Source organism: Hylobates moloch, unplaced genomic scaffold, assembly GCF_009828535.3.
Source record: "Hylobates moloch isolate HMO894 unplaced genomic scaffold, HMol_V3 SCAFFOLD_7, whole genome shotgun sequence".
Classification (NCBI taxonomy): Eukaryota; Metazoa; Chordata; class Mammalia; order Primates; family Hylobatidae; genus Hylobates; species Hylobates moloch.
Genome location: NW_026652282.1, coordinates 13,675,639 through 13,696,940, shown reverse-complemented (window position 1 = coordinate 13,696,940; position 21,302 = coordinate 13,675,639). Strand labels below are relative to the sequence as shown.

The following is a 21,302-nucleotide window of genomic DNA, read 5'->3' as shown; positions in this document are numbered from 1 at the left end:
TTGAGGAACTTCTATATCATTTTCCATAATGGCTGTACCAATCTGCATTCCCACCAAAAGTATAAAAGGGTTCTCTTTTCTCCATACCCTAACGTTTGTTATCTGTTGTCTTTCTAATAGCCATTCTAAAAGGTGTGAGCTGATATCTCATAGTGGTTTTGATTTCCATTTCCCTTATGATTAGTGATACTGAGTACCTTTTCACAACCTGTTGGCCATTTGTATGGCTTCTTTGGGAAAATGAATAATCAAGTCCTTTGCCTATTTTTTAATTGGGTTATTTGTTTTCTTACCATTGAGTTCTGGGAGTTCCTTATATGTTTTTGATATTAACTCCTTATCATATATATGGGTCGCAAATATTTTCTCCCAATTCATAGGCTGCGCTTTTATTTGCGGATTGTTCCCTTTGTCATGCAGAAGCTTTTTAGTTTGATGTAGTACCACTTGTTTCTTTTTGCTTTTGTTGCCTGTGCTTTTGGTGTGATGTCCAAAAAATCATTGCCAAGGCCAATATCAAGGAGCTTTTCCCCTATGTTTTCTTCCAGGAGTTCAATGGTTTGAGTTATTAACATTTAGGTCTTCTTTTCCATTTTGAGGTTTTGTTGTAGATTTTAAAAACACATTTTGAGTTGATTTTTGTATATAAGCATCCAGCTTCATTCTTTTGCCTGTGAATATCCAGTTTCCCAGATATCATTATTGAAGAGACTATCCTTTCCTCCCCACTGTGTCTCCTTGGTGGCCTTGTCAAAAATTAGTTGACTGTATATACTTGGATTTCTGTATATATACTGTACATTTCTCAGATCTCTGTTCTATTCTATTGATCTATATGTCTGTTTTTATGCCAGGATATACTATCTTGATTTCTACTGCTTTATACTGTATTATAATCTGAAATAAGGAAGTGTGATGCCTCCAATCTTGTTTTTGTTTCTCAAGATTGTTTTGGCTATTCTAGGTCTTTTGTCATACCATATGAATTTTAGAGTTGTTTTTCCTATTTCTGTGAAAAATGCCATTGGTATTTTGATAGGGATTGCATTGAACCTGTATATTGTTTTGGGTAGTGTGGACAATTTAACACTATTAATTTTTCCAACGCATAAACACGGGATATCTTTCCATTTATCTGTGTCTTCAATTTCTTTCATCAATATTTTAAAATCTTGAATGTACAGATCTTTCACTTCCTTCATTAGATGTATTCCTAAATATTTTATTATTTTTATCCTATCATAAATGGGACAGTTTTCTTGATTTCTTTTTCAGATAGACTATTATTGGTGCAAAGAAATGCAACTGATTTTTGTATGCTGATTTTGTATCCTGCAACTTTACTGAACTCATTTATTAGTTTTAAGAGGCCTTTTGTGGAGTCCAGGGTTTTCTACATATAGGATCATGACATTTAAAAACAGGGATAATTTTACTTCTTCTCTTCCAATTTAGATGCCTTTTATCTCTTTTTATTGTCTGAGAGCTCATGTTAGTACTTCCAGTGCTGTGTTGAATAAAAGTGGCAAGAGTGGGCATCCTTGCTTTGTACCAGAACTTAGAAAAAAAGCTTTCAGTTTTCCCCCACTGATTACGATATTAGCTGTGGACTCTACATAAATGGTCTTTAATGTGTTGAGGAAATTCCCTTTTAAACTTATTTTGTTGAAAATGTTTATCACAAAAGGCTGTTGAACTTTGTCAAATGCTATTTCTACATGTATTGAAATGATCATGGGTTTTTCTCTCTTTTTTTTTTTTTCTTTAGAGACAGGGTCTCGCTGTGCTGCCCAGACTGGAGTGCAGTGGCACAATCCGTGCTCACTGCAGCCTCAAAATCCTCGGCTCCAGCGATCCTCCTGCCTCAGCACCCCAAGTAGCAGGGACTACAGGTACATGCCACTATACCCAGCTCATTTTTTTTTTTAATTTTTTGTAGAGACAGTGTCTCACTATGTTGCCCAGGCTGGTCTTGAACTCCTGGCCTCAAGCAATCCTCCCACCTCAGCTTCCCAAAGTGTTGGGATTATAGGTGTGAGCCACCGCACCTGGCTGGATTTTTATCTCTTATTTTGGTAATGTGGCATATTACAGTAATTGTTTTATATACGTTAAACCAATCTTGCATCTCAGGGATAAGTGTCACTTTGGTCATGGTGTATAATCTTTTTGAGGTGTTGTTAAATTTGGTCTGCTAGTATTTTATTTAGGATTTTTGCATATATGTTCATCAGAGATACTAACCTGTGGTCTCCTCTTATGGTATCTTGGTATCTTTTGTCTGGCTTTGAAATCAAGGTGATGCTGGCCTCAAAAAATGAGTTTGGAAGTACTCTCTCTACTTCTGTTTTTTGGAAAAGTTTAAGAAGGATTAGTATTAACTCTTCTTTGAATGTTTGGTAGAATTCAGCCATGAAGCCATCTGGTCCTGGGCTTTTTCTTTTTGGGAGCACATATAGCTATTTTTGGGTAAGGAAGAATTGCTACAGAAATCGTATCCTATTGGGAAGGAAAAAGCAAAACTAATGCTTGGCCATACCCCCAAAGATTATAAAGCACTCTCTACTGCCTTGAATTTATCTCCACTCCCATAGCAACCTTTCCCACCATATGTAGCTACTCCTAGCAGAATCTGCAAGAGGGTCACTCCATTGTTGTATGTTTTCCCAGTGTCATGAATAAGGACAAACACTCCAACTCATGGAAAGCCTCACTCTGACCAAAAAGTATACAAACAGGCTGGGTGTAGTGGCTCACACCTGTATTCCTAGCACTTCTGGAGGCCAAAGTGGGAGGATCACTTGAGCCCAGGAGTGAGGCCAACCAGGGGAATATAGTGAGACCCTGTCTCTGCAAAAAAATTAAAAATCAGCCGAGCATGGTGGTACATGCCTGTGGTCCCAGCTACCTGGGGGAGCCTGGGTGGGAGGACCACTTAAGCCCAAGAAGTAGAGGCTGCAGTGAGCTGTGATGGTGCCACTGTGCTCCAGCCTGGGTGACAGAACAAGACCCTGTCTCAAAATAAATAAAAGTATACACACACACGTACTTCCATATACAAATGCAAACAGACAACCCCACATTCCTCAAGGCTTCCTTGGAGAAATAGGAAGAACCTCAGATGAACCAGTCATTCCTATCCAACCCTCTCTTCTCCTTCATGGAGGTCTGTATCCCCAGGCTCTTTTTGGCACAAAAAGACTTTCGTTGCTCCTATCACTGGCCATGCCCCATCCTCCCTAGGATACAGGGTAGTGTTTCCCACTCCTGCTCGTAGCCTGTGCTGGCTGTTGCTCTATTTGCCCCCTAGTACCACTCTCAGCCCTTTTCATCCACTCAGTCCAAGAGGCTAACCTCGATAAGCTTCAACACTCAGGCTCTGTTGCCTCTGGCTTCTAGTTGGGTTAGAACAATGAAAGGCACTGCAGCAAATCAGAGGGCAGGAAACAGAAATTGGTTACTTCTCCCCCATCCCCTCATCCCACTGGCCCCTCTCTGGCCATAGTTCTAGCAAAGGCTGTATTCTTTCATGACTATTGTTCCTGTAGAGGGAGTACCTTTCACAGCTCCAGCAACAACATTCCCTCCCCTCCCTTTGCCCCTCCAGGTCTAGGAATGGCAATAACTTCCTGCTGCTAGTCCCTTCATGCCTCAACATTCCTGTTTTCGCTAAAACCCTTTGAGCATGCCATTTCCTGTGGGACCCTGAGTGATGCATAGCCTCACCCCAGTTTCCTATGGCTTCCTTGGTTTCAAAGTTTGATCAGTTATCCTTGACCCTAGACTGTCTTACATTCTACTTCATGCCACAGAAGCTTCTTAGAAATGATTCAAGTCCTTTACTCAGACACATGCCCGTGGAATCACCCCGTTTAAGCAAGAATTCCAGCATTTACACAGAATCACTATGAAAGCAATAGCCTCTCAATTGAGACATCATCAGGAAACTCCCTATTTTTACATTCTTTTTTAGTCTGTCTCCTCAATTAAGACCGAGAGTCAACCCATATATATTATGAAAAGTATTTCAAGAAGTCGCTTTTATCTATGTGACCTTGGGCAAGTAAGTGAACCTCAGTGCCTCCGTTTTTGCTTTCTTCAAAATGGGGATGATAGTGAACAAATGTTGGCTGCTACCACGGTTGTTATCATCATATATGTAGAACTAAATTTTGCCCCCAGGAGACATCTGACAATGTCTGGAAACATTTTTTGTTGTCACAATCAGGAGAAGAATAGCTACTGGCATCTTGTGGGTAGAGACCAGGGATGTTACTTGACAACCTACAATGCACAGCACAGTCCTCCATAACAAAGAATGATACAGCCCCAAAGTGTCAGTCATGCTGAGACTAAAAAATCTGGATCTCGAACAAAGAATAAAAGAGACTAAAACATCTGCATGCTAAATTTTACATGCTTTACTCAGTATTGGGACTATAAGGGTACCAGAGAGTATGCAAAGGAGAGGAGTTAAAACATTTTAAAATAATTTTAAAGAAATCCAAAAAACAAAACTCAAAAAGCAGAGCACACCAAACACCTCCAAGGGCAAAAAACTGTTGGTATATCATCATCTGTTTTTCACAAGGCTGACTCTGAAGTAAAGGAGAGACAAAGAGATTATTGTATTAAATATGTTAAAATACACATCTCAGAAAGTTTGCACTTAAGAAACAACCTTTTTTTTTTTTTTTTTTTTTTTTTTTGAGACAGAATCTCCCCTTGCCTAGGTGTATTTTGTAGAGACACGGTCTCCCTATTTTACCCAGGTTGGCCTCAAACTCATGGCCTCAAGTGATCCGCCCGCCTCAGCCTCCCAAAGTGCTGTAATTACAGGCATGAGCCACCACACTTGGCCAAAAACAACAATTCTTAATTGCTGGCATTTATGGGATTCACTTTAATTATTTGGAAAATTAACACAGGTGAAACATTTAATTACCTACCTCCAGGAGACTGAACCAAAGTATTTTTCTTGTAAACCAGTGGCAAAGTGTTACAAATGAATTCAGTCAAAGTGAACATTTCCTACTAGCCTAGTGTTAATAATGGCCTCTCCTGGTTCTGAATGGTATTATGAGGATGGCTGAGTTTCTCAAGTCTGTTAAAATGGCTTTTTTCTTCAAGTCTATGTTCTAGCCCAAGTCTCTGAAGTAGAGATAGCAGCAGTAAATAAAACAGGCCCAACAAGCAGCTGGCACTGGCTCCAGAGAGGCTTGTCCTTCCTCCTTTGCAGTGAAGCACAGCTGAGAGGGCCAGATAAAATGGTCAGGAGCAGAGCTCAGAGCCAGGACTGCAGGAACTGTCCCTGGTGAGGTCTCAGAGGAAACAGCTGAGCATCCATTCACTCTGAGCTTCCTGCAGGACAGACTGGAGGAGGACGGACCACAGCAGCCTGAGGGGATCTCACTGCTGACCATGGACTTGCCAGCAGCATTGCTGTCATTTGACCGAAAACAGTGAACCCTGTTGCCTAGGCAACATGGCAAAACCCTGTTTCTACAAAAAATACAAAAATTAGCTGGGTGTGGTGGCATGCACCTGAAGTCCCAGCTACTTGGGAGGCTGAGATGGAAGGATCATTTGGGTCCAGGAGGCAGAGGTTGCAGTGAACCAAAATTGTGACACTGCACTCCAGCCTGGGTGACAGAGCAAGACCCTGTCTCAAAAAAAAAAAAAAAAACTGCTGTGGTTTTTTGCTTACATGCATAATAGAAGGAAGTGCTCAATTTCAGTTGGGGGAAGGGCAGTTAGTAAAAAAAAAAAAAAAAAAAGATGTAGTTCTTTTCCACATCTAAATTCACAGACCCCAGAACTGACCCAGGCTGAGAAGGCCTGCTTTAGAGCACTGTGTGCATGAGTAGCCAGGCAGGGCATTCGCATCTGCTTTTCCACTTTTTTTTCCTGCCTCCTACTAGTTAAGAGGAAAAACAATTGCCTAAAGACTAAAATTGAAAATACCTAAGAAGTTACATATTTGCCAGTTCTACTTAGGATGAATTATGCATGAAAATGTTTCTTAAAAAGATAAAGGAATTCTAAATTAGTGGCTGAGCAAAACATATGTATATTCTGGCCGCAAAAAGGCTCAACAAAATAATTTTCTACTTCAGACAAATCCTGGAAAGCAAGTGTGGTGGAAAGATCCTAAGGTGTCCCCCACAAAATTCTCACCTCCTAGTCTCTGTTCTTTTGTATAATCCCCTCCCCTTGAGAGCAGACAGAACTTGTGACTTGCTTCTAACTAATGCACTATGGCAAAGGTGATGGGATGCCACTTGTCTGAGCTGACTGGAGAGAGACACTCTCCTGCTGGCCTTGAAGAAGCCAACAGCCATGTTGTGAATTGCCTATGGAGAAGGCCATGTGGAGGGAACTGCAGGAGGCCTCGAAGTTGAGAGCCTCAGTTCTAAAATCACAAGGAAGTGAATTCTGCAACCAAGTGTTGGACCTCCACAGAGGTCTCCAAGCTCCAGACACCTTGACTGTGGCTTTATGAAACTCTGAGCTGAGGACCCAGCTGAGCCATGTCCAGACTCCCGAACCCACAGAAACTGGGAGATAATAACTGTGTGCTGCTTTAAGCTGCTAATTTTGTGGTAATTCATTATAGAGCAATAGATAACTAACGCAGCAACCAAGAGAGGGGGTGACCATCCCAGTTTGCCTAGGACTGTCTGAAAACTGAAGTTCCATGCCCCCAGGAAACCCTTCAGTCCTGAGCAACCCAGGTTGATTAGTTGCCCACCAACAGATAAGTATGAATAACAGAATGCCATAAATACAAAACATGAGAAACTTGCCTATACGAAACAAATAGAAAGTTTGAAAAACCCTGGAAAGGAACCAAATCCTCTTTTTAAAGTTATAAATAGGCCAGGCGCGGTGGCTTACACCTGTAATCCCAGCACTTTGGGAGGCCAGGGTGTGCAGATCACCTGAGGTCAGGAGTTCAAGACCAGCCTAGTCAACATGGCGAAACCCCATCTCTACTAAAAAATATAAAAATTAGCCAGGCATGGTGGTGGGCGCCTGTAGTCCCAGCTACTCGGGAGGCTGAGGCAGGGAGAAGTGCTTGAACCTGGGAGGCGGAGGTTGCAGTGAGCCGACCTTGCGCCACTGCACTACAGCCTGGGCGACAGAGCAAGATTCTGTCTAAAAAAAAAAAAAGTTACAAATAATTAGCAAAAACAACCCAAGATTTCCTCAAAACCAATTGTCTACACCCTTAAAATAGGACAGCCCCTACTTAGGAGTGTGAAACTAGAACAATGTTCAAATCCATCTTGCATTCCTGGTCTTCAGTTGGTTACTTTTTCAATCTCCCTACAGGTTTCCCAACTATTCTGAATCAGTTCTCAAGCACGTCTATCTCCGTGACAGCCAAAGGCTTGACAGTATTGAACCATCATCAGTCTTGCCATTTGACCATAGGCCACAGGTACCTTTTCTGGCCAACCTAAACCCCTGCATGTTTCCATTTCCTTCTGCCCACCCTGGTTCCTTCCTTAAAGATAAGCCCTATGAACCATATGATGTCTGCGACTTGCTTCAGGATAACAAATGAGAGAGGGAACAAAGATAGAAATGTAGATGGAATTGAATTAACCATGCATTGACAGTTGTTGAGCCTGAGTGGCAAGTGCAGCAGGGTTTAATGCATTATTCTATCTATTCTATCTACTTGCTTATTTGAGATGTTCCATTTTTAAAAAGATGAAAAATGGCAGGGTGTGGTGGCTCACACCTGTAATCCCAACACTTTGGGAGGCTGAGGTGGGAGATCACTTGAGCCCAAGAGTTTGAGACCAGGCTGGGCAACATAATGAGACACCATCTCCACAACAAATTTTTAAAAAGAAAATTAGCCAGGCTTGGTGCTGCACACCTGTATTCCCAGCTACTCGGGAGCCTGAGGCAGGAAGATTGCTTGAGCCCAGGAGGTTGAGGCTACAGTGATTGTTGCAATGCAGATTGCTGCATTCCAGTCTGGGTGACAGAGCAAGACCCTGCCTCAAAAAAATAAAAGATGAGAAAAAAAGAAAGCCCATGAAAGCCAATTAATTAGCTCAAACATCCCCTAGCATGCTCAAGAATATAAGTGTGCATTCTGCTATCTATGAAGGTGTTCTTAATTTTCATACACGTTTCGAACAGTCCCCCAGTCATGTGACATTCTATATAAATAAGGAAAAATGCCACCTACTTCCCTTTGGCATAAGGCTCTCTACTGCACTGTAACAATGAGTCATTGTAAACGTAAGTAGTAAAGATTTTTTAAAAGGAAACATAAATGAACTGAAGTTACATGTGTCAACAAGATGAATTCCAAAAACATAACAATGAGAGGAAAAGCAAGTTGCAGAAGGTTACACAGAATACGATATTCCGTAAGTTGAAAAGACATCCAAAATAATATCTTTTTTAGTGATGTATATATACACAAATATATATATCCACATATACATACAATAAAAGTAGAAAGAAATCTTCAAATCATGCACACCAAATTCAGGACTCTGGTAACCTCCAGGGTAGGGAGAGAGGGGAATGGGACCAGAGAAGGGGACATAGGAGGCTTTCACTCTAGCTGGGCTGTTCTACTTATACGGAGTGGTGGATACACAGTTATTTCTTGGGTAACTCTCTAGTTTTACATGCCTGAAATATTTTATTACAAAAGAGTCAACAAGTAACTATTATGCAGAGGTACTCCTTTTAACCAAGCAATGGTTTAGCTCTGGTACTTCCTACATCTGCTGGCATTCATTCTCTTTTGGAAAAAAAGAACACTGTCAATTTAAAACAGCATATAGTTAGTCCTAGTTACTGGTGTGTGTGTGTGTGTGTGTGTGTGTTTGTTTGTTTTTTGGTTTGTTTGTTTGTTTGTTTTTGAGAAGGAGTTTCACTCTTGTCCCCCAGGCTGGAGTGCAATGGCGTGATCTCAGCTCACTGCAACCTTCGACTCTCCTGTTCAAGCAATTCTTCTGCTAATTTTTGTATTTTTAGTAGAGATGGGGTTTCGCTATGTTGGCCAGGCTGGTTTCAAACTCCTGACCTCAGTTGATCCGCCTACCTCGGCCTCCCAAAGTGCTAGGATTACAGGCATGAGCCACCATGCCCAGCCCCTAGTTACTGTTTTAATATGCTGGCCTCTCTTTCCCTAAAGTATAGTTACAAAATGATACGATCTAAAGATGTAAAAATATAAAGTTGTTTCATTTACATTTTTAAAAAATAGTTCTGGCTAATAATCTAGCAATGAGCGAAAGTTCACAAGAATTTGTCTTTTACCTATAATTTTCTTTAATGATTAAACAGTTGCTTCAAAAAATCAGAAGAGAGCCTTCAGAAAAGACTTCTCCCCAAAGGTGAGGGCATGCGCACAAATTGTTTAAATATTCCCTACTTCTCACAGCTTTGTTTCACTTATTTACCTCAATGAAAGCTGCTTAAACAATCAGACAACACTTATTGGGTTTTTTTAATCATTCAGTGATTTCCCTTGATATGGAAGCAACAGTGTTTTATAATTATTCCCCTTAATGTCCAAGAATTAACTATCATAAAAATGAAAACCAACATGGATGAAGCTGGAAACCATCATTCTCAGCAAACTAACACAGGAACAGAAAACGAAACACCACATGTTCTCACTCATAAGTGGGAGTTTAACAATGAGAACACATGGACACAGGGAGGGGAACATCACACACCAGGGCCTATTCGGGGGTGCAGGGCTAGGGGAGAGATAGCATTAGGAGAAATACCTAATGTAGATGATGGGTTGATGGGTGCAGCAAATCACCATGGCACATGTATACCTATGTAACAAAACTGCACGTTCTCCAAGTGTATCCCAGAACTAAAGTATAATTTAAAAAATTAATACAGATGAGATGTGGAGCATATGTGTATAATTACATGTCATGTATGTTTTACATGAGCATAGAAAGAAATGTAAAAAGATATGCACAAAATTGACTTTTTTATATACTCTTCTGTTACTTGGCTTTGAAAAAATAATGTTCTCATTTTTGAATTTTAAAAGAGAACTCCAATAAGATGTGTATATGTTAAAAAAATTTTTAATGAAAACCAATTTTAATGACTTGGAAGATGCACAGCATTCCAAGAGACTGACACTATCCTAAAAGATAGATATTATAAAGCAGTCTGTTAATTCATTACATCAAATATAAAACTTGCTGCTTTAAGGTAGATATTTTATTTATTTACTTACTTATTTTATGAGACAGGCTCTGACTCTTTCACCCAGGCTGGAGTACAGTGGTGTCATAATGGCTCATTGCAGCCTCAAACTCCTGGGCTCAAGGGATCCTCCCACCTCAGCCTCCAGAAAGGCTGGGACTACAGGCATGCCCCAGAGAGAGGTAGGTAGCGGGGGTGTGTGTGTGTGTATGTGTGTGTGTGTGTATGTGTGTGTGTGTGTGTGTGTGTGTGTGTAGATGGGGTTTTGCCATCTTGCCCAGGCTAGTCTAGAACTCCTGGGCTCAAGCAGTCCTCCGGCCTCAGACTCCCAAAGTGCTGGGATTTATAGGCGTGAGCCACTGGGCCTGGCCACAGCCTATTTTAAAAGGTCTTTTGGTCTCTTTATAGAGTATTTATTTCCCTGTGCTGACTTATTTTAAGAGCAGGATTCTAGCACTAGTTGGAAAATGGCAGAATGGAATACTTTTAAACTATAAAAAGAAAATATGTCTACGAACAGGTAAATGGTTTTGTTTAGTATTTCAAGACAGAGCAACAAACGTTAGAGTAGTTGGTTTCCCAGGTTATGAAGTATTTTGTTGGTATTCAAAGGCCAGCATTTTACTAGAAGGCATAGTGTGTGGTGAGAATCAGGTCTGGGTTTGACACGTATTTGGTTTGGGTTTGACAGGCTTATTTTACTTTATTTTGATACAGGGTTTTGCTCTGTTGCCTAGGCTGGAGAGCAATGGTGCGATCATAGTTCACTATAACCTTGAACTCCCGGGCTCAAGCAATTCTCCTGCCTCAGCCTCCAGAGTAGCTAGGACTACAAGCGCATGCCACCATGCCCGGCTATTTTATTTTGTGTAGAGACAGGGTCTCACTATGTTACCCAGGTTGATCTCAAAGTCCTGGCCTCAAGCAATCCTCCCATCCTTGGTCTCCCAAAGCACTGGGACTACAGGCGTGCGCCACAGCACCAGGCTGACATTTTATTTTTGGATGTTATATTTCAAGTCTTTTCTCAACAAAATAAAAACTCTGAAGTGTAAAAACATTTGCATGGGAACATAAGCTCCATGAAGACAGAGATTATGTTGGATTCACTATTATAACCTCAGCACCCAGGACAGTACCTGACACACATCAGAAACTCATACGTTTTCCACCTAGTGCTAGAATCCTGCCGTTAAAATAAGTCAGCAAAGGAAAATAAATACTCTGTAAAGAAACCAATTCATTGCTGATGGGAACGCAAAACAGTACAATCACTTTGGAAAGCAGTTTGGCAGTTTCTTATAAAACTAAATATACTCTTACCATACAATCTAGCAATCATGCCCCTTGCTATTTACCCAAATGAGTCAAAAGCTTATATCCTGCATGTAACAAAAAAGCCTGCATACAGATGTTTATAACAGCTTTATCCATAATTGCCCAACTTGGAAGCAACCAAGATATCCTTCAGTAGGTGAATAAATTGTAGTACATCCAGACAATGGAATATTATTCAGCACTATAAAGAAATGAGCCACCAAACCATAAAAAGACATGAAGGAATCTTAAGTACATATTACTACATGAAAGAAGCCAATGTGAAAAGCCTATATACTGTATGACTCCAACTATATGACATTCTAAAAAAGGCAAAACTATGAGGACAGTAAAAAAAAAAAAAAAAAAAAAAAAACAGTGATTGCCACATGTTAGTGGAGAGGGAGGGATGAATCAATAGAGCACAGATTTTTAGAGCAGTGAAACTATTCTGTATGATACTACAATGGTGGATCCATGTCATTATACATTTGTCCAAACCCACAGAATGTACACCACCAAGAGTGAGCCCTAATATATAGACTTTGGGGAATAATGATGTGTTAATGTAGGTTCATCAATTGTAAAAACTCTATTATTCTGATGTGGGATGTTGAGAGTAAGGAAAGCTACGGGTGTGTCAGGGCAGGGGATATATGGGTACTCTACTAAATTTTGCTGTGAACCTAAAACTGCTCTGAAAAAAAAATAGTCTATTAAAAAATATGTTAAGGCGGGGCACGGTGACTCACGCCTGTAATCCCAGCACTTTGGGAGGCTGAGGCGGGTTGATCACCTGAAGTCAGGAGTTCGAGATCAGCCTGGCCAACATGGCAAAACACCATCTCTACTAAAAATGCAAAAATTGGCCGGGCGTGGTGGCATGCGCCTGTAGTCCCAGCTACTCGGGAGGCTGAGGCAGAAGAATCGCTTGAACCCGGGAGGCAGAGGTTGCAGTGAGCCAAGATCACGCCACCGCACTCCAGCCTGGGCAACAGAACGAGACTATCTCAAAAAATAAATAAATAAAAAATAAGTATTTTTATAGACCATTTACTTGTGGTAAGATTCTCACTCTTCCTGGAACATTATTATGGTAATCTTAATTGTACGCTTATTAAGAGGAAAACCTGGTTGTTACCATAGAAAATATCAGGGCTGGTTAGTGCCTCCAAGATTTGAGTAGTTATACCTGTTGGGGCACTTAAATCTCAACTTACAGGTTCCTGTTTAACAGGGAAAGGGTAAAAACATCTACGTTTGTTTTAAAGAATGGCTAATACACTGATGGGGTAATGCAAATTAAAGTGGATGGAGCATACACACACCACCACCACCACCAAAGTGATGGGTGAAAATTAGGTGTCTGCTGGTTGCTGACTTTGTTTGACTCTCTTAGGATTACATGTCCAGGATGGCTTCAATGTTCATTTTCACCTGTACCAAGAATATTGAGTTATGGTAATTTTGTTGGATTAAAGGGGGATGATGTGTTTTGCTTTGCTAGGCTGAATAAGGGAGCTTCAAGCTCTGAGAGATTTACCCCAAGCAATCTCGTAGGGATGTCCCCTTTTGCCAGTATCTGAATCAGTCTTTTGCAAGCAGATCTCAACTGGACATCAAAAATATAATCTCATTCACACACAGGCACTGTGCCTTGGGTCCTTTTAAAACTATATGTACCTCAAGAAAGCATGGGTTTTAACATCAGGAAATCCTTCTTCCCAATTCCTAAGGAGGCATCAACCAACATATTCAGATTTACTATGCCCACCTCCTCTTATCCGATGCATTACTGACAACAAAATAAGCCTTAATAGGTACCCAGCTGTCACTTACTTGCTGCATAGCCTCAGTCAATTATTCCTCTTTCAGCTGGGAAGCAGCTACAGCACTGAATAAATGTATTATGCTCAGGAGTATTCTGAGGGCCTCATGTAATAGCCATGGTTTGTGTTTTAAGACACTGACTTTCTCTTTACCTGATTCAGCTCAACTACTCATCAGCAATGGCAGAACTGTCTACATATCAAGGACTTCTTTAGGGACAAACAGCCATGCTAAGTTCTGTGAATACTAGTTATATTTTCAGAAATCCCAAATTCAAAAGGGTGAAAGATTACAAAGTGTCTAAAGTTATGCTCACAAACATATAGCAGTAAAAACACTCTAGCAGTATAAAACGCAGTCTTAAGTAATTTTTCAAAAAATACGTATGAACACAATGACATTTCAAGTGAACCATAAAACCCTCAGTTCTCCTTTGAAACTAGATTTTAAAATACCACTCGCCACTCTAAATATTCCATTGGTGTTAATAACATTCATACTATTGCTTTTAGGAAAAGCTTCATTTCACGTTTTGAACCTGATATTAACAATCTGATCACCATGAAGTGCTGGTGACATGAAATGACAGACAAAGGCTTATCAAGTAGTCTTTCTCCAAGCTCCAAGGAAAGCACAAAACAAAAACAGCGTCTGGTATGTATCATCCCCTAGTCCTTTTCCAAGTATAGAACAGCCAAAAGGTGGTAGCTATGACATCCCTTACCTTTCAATTCTATTTCAAATCCAAGTAATGATAGATGGGAAACTACAGCTGTTTCCCATAGTGGACTTCTGAAGTCCACCTCTAACCTCAAATGGGAAATTTGGTTTTGACTTGACAAACGTCCTCTTGCAGTCCCGTGTCCCTGTTCTGCAACTTGTCATTAAGGTTTTCGATTTAATATTAATATTTAGAAATATGTTATGGGCAATTATATATAGCAGATACGTATATATCACAACTACATAGAGAAGACAACATTCAGCCCTGGGCCTCGAACCCTACAGACACACACACCCTTCAAGTTGAAATCCCAGCAAGGCACCCTGAGAACCCACTCAGGAGAGGGAGGGGCAGGAGCAGCGAGCAGAGGTTAAACCAGGCAGCAGCCAAAACAAACACCACTTCCAGAACAGGACAAACTTTGGGTCTGGGCGGCTGCAGAACCCCAGAAATGGCCGGGGGAGGGGAGGGAGTGTCAGACAGTCTCAGGGAAGGAAGATGGGGAGAGCGCACCCAGCACTGGGCGAGGAGCTGAGCTGCGGAGGAGGCTGGTGTCCCCCGGGGACAAGGGCGTCGCCGCCATCCCCGGCTGCAGAGTCCTCTCTCTGAGAACTGGCCGAGACCTCCGAGTCCCTGGGGGCAGCCCTGTCGCCCCACTCGCAACCTCCGCCCCCGCACACACTGCCCCACAGACCCGCAGGGACAGGAGGCGGAGGGACCCACCTGGTGCAGCGTCTCGGCAGGCAGCTGCGACGCCCGAAACAGGTCAGCCACGGGGCCGGCGGCCGCAGTGGCCGTGCCGTGGGCGACTCTGGCAGCCTCGGGGGGCCCAGACCCGGGGCCCCCGCCCGCGGCGCCGGCACAGCGCGCGAAGAGCTCAGAGTAGCACTGCTGCTCGCCCTCGCTCAGCAGCAGCGGCGGCGGCCCGGAGCCACAGCCCCCGCCCGCCGCTGTCGCCGCAGCCGCCGCTGCCGCCTCCATGGGGCCAGCAAGGGGGCGCGGCGGAACCCTGTCCCTAGCTGGGGTGCCGCTGCGTCCGCCACAGCCACCGCCTCCTCGGCCTCAGCTGCCGCGCCGACGCCGCCGCCGCCGCCGCCACCACCCCCACGCCCCGCAGCTGCCGCGCGGCCGTTTCCTCCCGGCGCGCGCCGGCCCCGCCCCCGGGCTTGAATGTTGTGCCTCAGCCGCGCGGCACATGGAGACAGGCGCGGCGCGGCCCAATCGCAGCCTGAGATGTCACCCCGGCCCCGCCCCTGCCTCCCGCATGCCCCGCCCAGCGCCAGGTAACTAACCCAGCGCGCCGCCCGCCCTCCGCCGGTCACCGGCTCCACTGCCCAGGAAGGCGGGCCCCGTGCCTTTCCAAGCCTACCCTGCAAGGGAGCGGAGTCTTTGGCCATCCGCCCTGGTTGGGAAGGGGGCATCTAGACCCAACTGGAGAAAAGCTCTTTTCGGGGAGCGGGGAAGGTTGTGTTGTTTTCTCGCTAGAAGGCTGGGGCAGGTGTGGTGCCCACACCACGCCATGCCCTTTCCAGAAAGGGACAAAGCATGGGAAATTAGGTTTCCTTTCTTCCATAGCAGTACTGCTTATGTCCTAAAGAGCTGGAAGACACAGACGTCTGTACAAACAGGGTCCCACTGACCCCAGAGTGTTCAGGGTGGTATTGGAGTTAGGCCACCTCCTCAGACATGGCTCAAACCAGGAGTTGAGACTTAATAAGGAATAACATCGGTTACTCGTAAATACTAGAGTAGTAAGAGTACAAAAAGACCCACTTTGCAGATCATTTCGTCCAAACCCTGCTTTTACAGATGAGGAAACTGCCATGTTCACCTTCGTTCCTCCAAAACTAGTTAAGTATCTCGTGTGTAGCAGATTTATATGCTAGGGCCTGAAAATACAAACCTCAATAACAGAGGACCCTCACTCTCCAAAGGAAGAACTTATTTTAGTAGTAAAACAGACATTTTTTTTAAGTACAAAACTTGTTCAAGCTCACGCCAAAAATCAGTGCGAAAACCCACATTTTTCCACCCGTGTCCATGTCCTCCTCTCTCTCTCCATTCCTCCCTATCCTAAAGCATACACACTATATTTCTCAAATGTGCTTGCTTCCCCCTGGCTAGTACCCTAGCCACTTTTTTTTTTTTTTTTTGAGACGGAGTTTCGCTCTTGTTGCCCAGGCTGTAGTTCAATGGCACAATCTTGGCTCACTGCAACCTCCACCTCCCGGGTTCAAGCGATTATCCTGCCTCAGCCTCCCGAGTAGCTGGAATTACAGGCATCTGCCACCACTCCTGGCTAATTTTTGTATTTTTAGTAGAGACAGGGTTTCACCATGTTGGACAGGCTGGTCTCGAACTCCTGACCTAAGGAGATCCCCCCCCCCCCCCCCGCCACCTCGGCCTCCCAAAGTGCTGGGATTACAGGCTTGAGCCACCGCGCCTGGCCCTCTAGCCACCTTTAAAAGAAAGTCCAGGCCTGGCCGGTGGATTGCTTGAGCCCAGGAGTTCGAGACCAGCCTGGGCAACATAGTGAGTTCTCATCTTTACAAAAACTACAAAAATTAGCCAGGCATGGTGGTGTGCTCCTGTAGTCCCAACTACTTGGGAGGCTGAGGTGGGAAGATCACTTGAGCCTGGGAGGTCAAGGCTACAGTGAGCTGAGATGGCACCACTGCACTCCAGTCTGGGTGACAGAGCAAGACCCTGTCTAAAAAATAACAAACAAATGACTGTCTACCATAAAACCAGCTTGGAATTTTGGTGAAGTTATATCTTACACCCACCCTTGTGTGTATGTGTGTGTGTGCATGTGTGTGTGTGTGTACGGGCACCCATGCAGATGTGTGATCATGTGCCCTCTTTCTTCCTATACCAACTGTGTCCTCTGAAGCCCAACAAACTGAGAAGGTGGCTGCTCTCAAGTAACAAAGAATTGTTCCCAGCAGCCCTGCTGCCCTCTTATGTAAAGTATCAAACAGTTCACCCCTCTCCATGGAATTAAGCCTTTGGTATCCCTGGGAATGGCTGAGCAGAAATGTTAAAAGATTTCCGTGCACTGGTAAAGCCCAATAGTTAAGTCAGACAAACTGGAGCCAAGAGTTCTCACTACTTGTTAACCTTGGGAAAGCAGCTTCCTGCTTTGTTTCCCAGAACAGGGTTTTGGATAATTATTATCGCGACCACGTCTTTTCATGGTGCTTTAAAAAATTGCCCATAATACTCAAATGTATCATTAGAGCTGTATTTTTAGAGTTTTTTTATTTTTTAAAAGACTAAGAATTTTTCAGTTATTCAGCATTTTAGTCATCATAAAGTTGAGAGCAAGGACTATAATTGATGAAATTGATAGAATTCTGAAAATCAAATTTTCCAAAGCTGGTTATGTTTCTGAAAAATGGAACATTCAAATGAGTCAGAGTAGGCTAACTGCTGTAACAATCCCCAAATGTCAGTGGGTTAACATAATCCCGGTTTATTTCCTGCTAATGTCACCCCTGTAGAAAGGGTGGTTTTAGTCATATTCATTCAGGGACACCATCTACTGGCTCCTCCATCCCCTAGGTCCTCAAAGTCCTCCACTAGATCTTCTGCATCTAGTGGTTAGAAAAAGAAAGCAAGTGGGAACTCAGAAGAGCTGGAAAGATGGGGGTTTATGGGGAGGTCAGGCTCAGAGGTGGCACAAATCATCTCTCTGCTTTCCGTTGATTGGAGATCAGTCATATGGCAAATAAGGCTAGGAAATATTATCAAGCTGTGTACCCAAGAAGAAGTAAGGAGTTTGGGGAATATCTGGCCAGACTCTGCCATAATGACCGTGAGAAAATTTCAGACCTAGGGTAGGCACTGTTGGTTTACTGCCAAGATTCCCTTCACCAGATGATGGACATACCAGTGAGTGCTGTCTGCTAATGGTTCACAGCTGCTCCCTTCTTTGGACACTACCCTCAGCCAAATAAGTCACTTCAGGGAGGTTACACCTCCACCTGCCATGAAACAGCCCACAGGCAAGGACTGACTGACTCCCTTAAAAGGCCAGCTCCTTGACTCAAAGTGGGACCGACTCTGGTTCTGATCATGCTCCGGAGTGGCCCGTGGGCTCAGGCTAAGGGAAGTCTCCAGCAGAGGCCACTTCCTTGCCTAGCTCCCTCTCCAGCCCCATCCTGCTTCCCTCACACCCCTTCTTCTGAGAGCGCTTCCCCATCGAGGCACCAACACAAAAAATCCCCGTCTCAGTTTCTGCTCCCAAATAATCCAACCTGAGCCAGGATTTTATATCAGAGAGTAATACGATCCATATCTCACAAAAGAACATGTGCAGCACAAGCCAACCTGTAATATTTAAGTGCTTTCAGTACAGTCTATATAGCATTATGCTTAATAAACAAAGACTGCTATCCCAGCACTGCAAACAGGATCCTTTTACTGTAAATATAGATTGTGGTCTCATTCTTCATTTTTGTTTCCTACCCTCTTCTACTTTGACCAGGTTGATGTGGCTACTGAGTCACCTGGGATTTGATTCTCTGCCTTGTAAGGCCACAAATGCATTTATCACTTCCTTGGGGGTGTCATGACTCACAGGAGAGTGCAGGTACATAAATCACAATTTCAGTTAACTGATTTACATCAACAGTGATGCCTGCTCTGTGAACTATAACTCTTGTACACATAGCATTCCTCTTCTTGCTACATAAGTTCTTTCTGGAGGTAAATTTTAAATAAGAAAACTGCTTTGGCAAGTGACATTGGTGTAAAGAAAAAAGAAAAAGAAAACTTCTTCTTAATACAGAACCATAGAAACAAACAAAGGAACTAAATGAGGACGATGAGGCCAGTACACCCTTTTTCACAGTTAAGGATATTTCCAAGTAGCGTTTTGAAGACAAAGAGCATACCTTACTCATCTGATACTTAATAAATAATTGTTGATTTACATTCTTCCAAAATGACATATGCACTCACATGTTCATCGCAGCACTACTCACAATAGCAAAGACATGGAATCAACCTCAGTGCCCATCAATGGTGGATTGGGTAAAGAAAAAGTGGTACATATATACCATGAAATACTATGCAGCCATTATAAAGAATGAAATCATGTCCTCTGCAGCAACATGGATGAAGCTGGAGGCCATCATCCTGAGTGAATTAACTCAGAAGCAGAAAACCAAATATCACATGTTCTCACTTATAAGTGGGAGCTAAATCTTGGTACACATGAACATAAAGATGGGAACAACAGACACTAGGAACTCCAAAAGGAGGGGGAATCAAGGGTTGAAAAACTATCTATTGGGTACTATGTTCACTATCTGGGTGATGGGATCAACAGAAGCCCAAACCTCAGCGTCATGCAACATACCCTTGCAACAAACCTGCACATGTACCCCCTGAAATTAAAATAGAAACTTAAATTTTTTTAAATGATGTCGATTTAAATCAAGGGAGGAATCAGAATTACCTGGAAAGTACTAGAAACACAGTGGTAAAGTATCCTTCTGAGATTTCCTTCCATAAGAGGTTTATGTTTTCCTTTGCAACTAAATTCCCTCCTAGTTTAAACCTACTTTCATGACATGATTTCATTCCCAACTTCATGTCTTATTTCACATTTTTACTCTCATTTATTTAATTCTCTTCTCTAGGAGTTCCAGACAGTCACTGAAAACTTAAATTTTAGTTTAGCTGCTTCCTGATGACTTCTGAACAAGTCCTATAATCTCATGAATAACAGTTTCCAAAGTGACAGTGTAGATTTGGTTGTGTCTTGGAAATGTCCCCCTCTTCATCTACTCTAATTTATATATTATAGCAGAATCTGATGGAAAAGATTAATTTCGTATTCAGGCAGCTGTCCAAGCAGTATGAGTTCAAGGTGCCTAAGACATGGAATTGTATTAGTCATTTCTTGCTGCATAGCAGCATCTTGAACAACAAACATTTACTATCTGTTTCTGAGGGTCAGGAATTCAGGAGTGACTTAGCTGGGTGGCTCTGTTACTGGAAAGGGGTCCCTTTCCAAGTGAGCAAGGGTTCTTGGATCTTGTGCAAAAAAGCATTTGGGGAAAATCTATAGAGTAAAGTGAAAGCAAGTTTATTAGAGAAGTAAAGAGACAGAAGAATGGCTACTCCATAGGCAGAGCAGTGGCATGTGCTGCTTGACTGAGTATACTTATGGTTATTTCTTGATATATGCTAAACAAGGGGTAGATTATTCATAAGTTTTCTAAGAAAGGAGTGAGGAGTTCCCACTCCTGCTGTCCTCCCCCACCACTGCAACTAAGAGTTCCTCCCGCTTTTAGACCATATAGGGTAGCTTCCAGATGTTGCCATGGCATTTATAAACTGTTATGGCACTGGTGGGAGTGTCTTTTAGCATGTCAATGTATTATAATAGCAGTGAGGATGACCAGAGGTCACTTTCATCACCATCTTAGTTTTGGCAGGTTTTGGCCGGCTTCTTTACTGCATCCTGTTTTATCAGCAGGGTCTTTGTGACCTGTATCTTGTGCCAACCTCCTGTCTCATCCTGTGACTTAGAATGCCTAACCTCCTGTGAATGCAGCCCAACAGGTCTCAGCCTTATTTTACCCAGCCCCTATTCAAGATGGAGTCAATCTGGCTCCAATGCCTCTGACAGCTTGGGCTCAGGGTCTCTCAGGAGTCTGCAATCAAGCTGTTGACCAGGGATGTAGTTATCTAAAGTCCTGATTGAGGCTGAAGGAGTTATTTTCAAGACAGTTAACTCACACGGCTCTTGGCAGGAGGCCTCAGTTCCTTCTTATGTGGGCCTCTCCACAGGATGCCTGAGTGGCCTCATGACATGGCAGCTGGCTTCCAAACCCAGAGTTAGTGATCTAAGAGAAAATGCTTCTGCAACCATATTGCCTTTTATGACCCAGTCTCAGAGGTGACACATGAAGAAATTTTATGGGTACATTTTAAACCATAACACTGGTTCCTAACTTCTCTCTTGTTTTTCAGAGTCTCTCTCAAATTTGCAAAGTGTTTTTAATATTATTTTGGGGTCAAATTAATGTCAATCTATTCATAAACTTAGAACAGACAGGATTTTTAAAAATTCATGAGCATTATTTTATTTTGTTAACTTTTTGCATTAATTTGAGATTCACAGAAAATTGCAAAAATAATACAAAGAACTCCTGTATACGTTTAACCCAGAATTTCCAAATGTTACCACATTTGCTTTATC

At 42.8% G+C, this 21,302-nt stretch overlaps 1 protein-coding gene across 1 annotated transcript in view; it reads right to left on the bottom strand.

Annotated features, from left to right (window-relative positions):
- The window catches only part of REPS2 (RALBP1 associated Eps domain containing 2), a 204,616-nt gene extending 189,446 nt beyond the window's left edge, over nucleotides 1–15,170 (bottom strand). The window contains exon 1 of the mRNA XM_032757980.2: nucleotides 14,810–15,170. Within this exon, the coding sequence (XP_032613871.1) occupies nucleotides 14,810–15,067 (258 nt within the window). The 5' untranslated portion in view covers nucleotides 15,068–15,170. The remainder of the gene's footprint in view (nucleotides 1–14,809) is intronic.
- Between the last annotated feature and the right edge of the window lie 6,132 nt (nucleotides 15,171–21,302).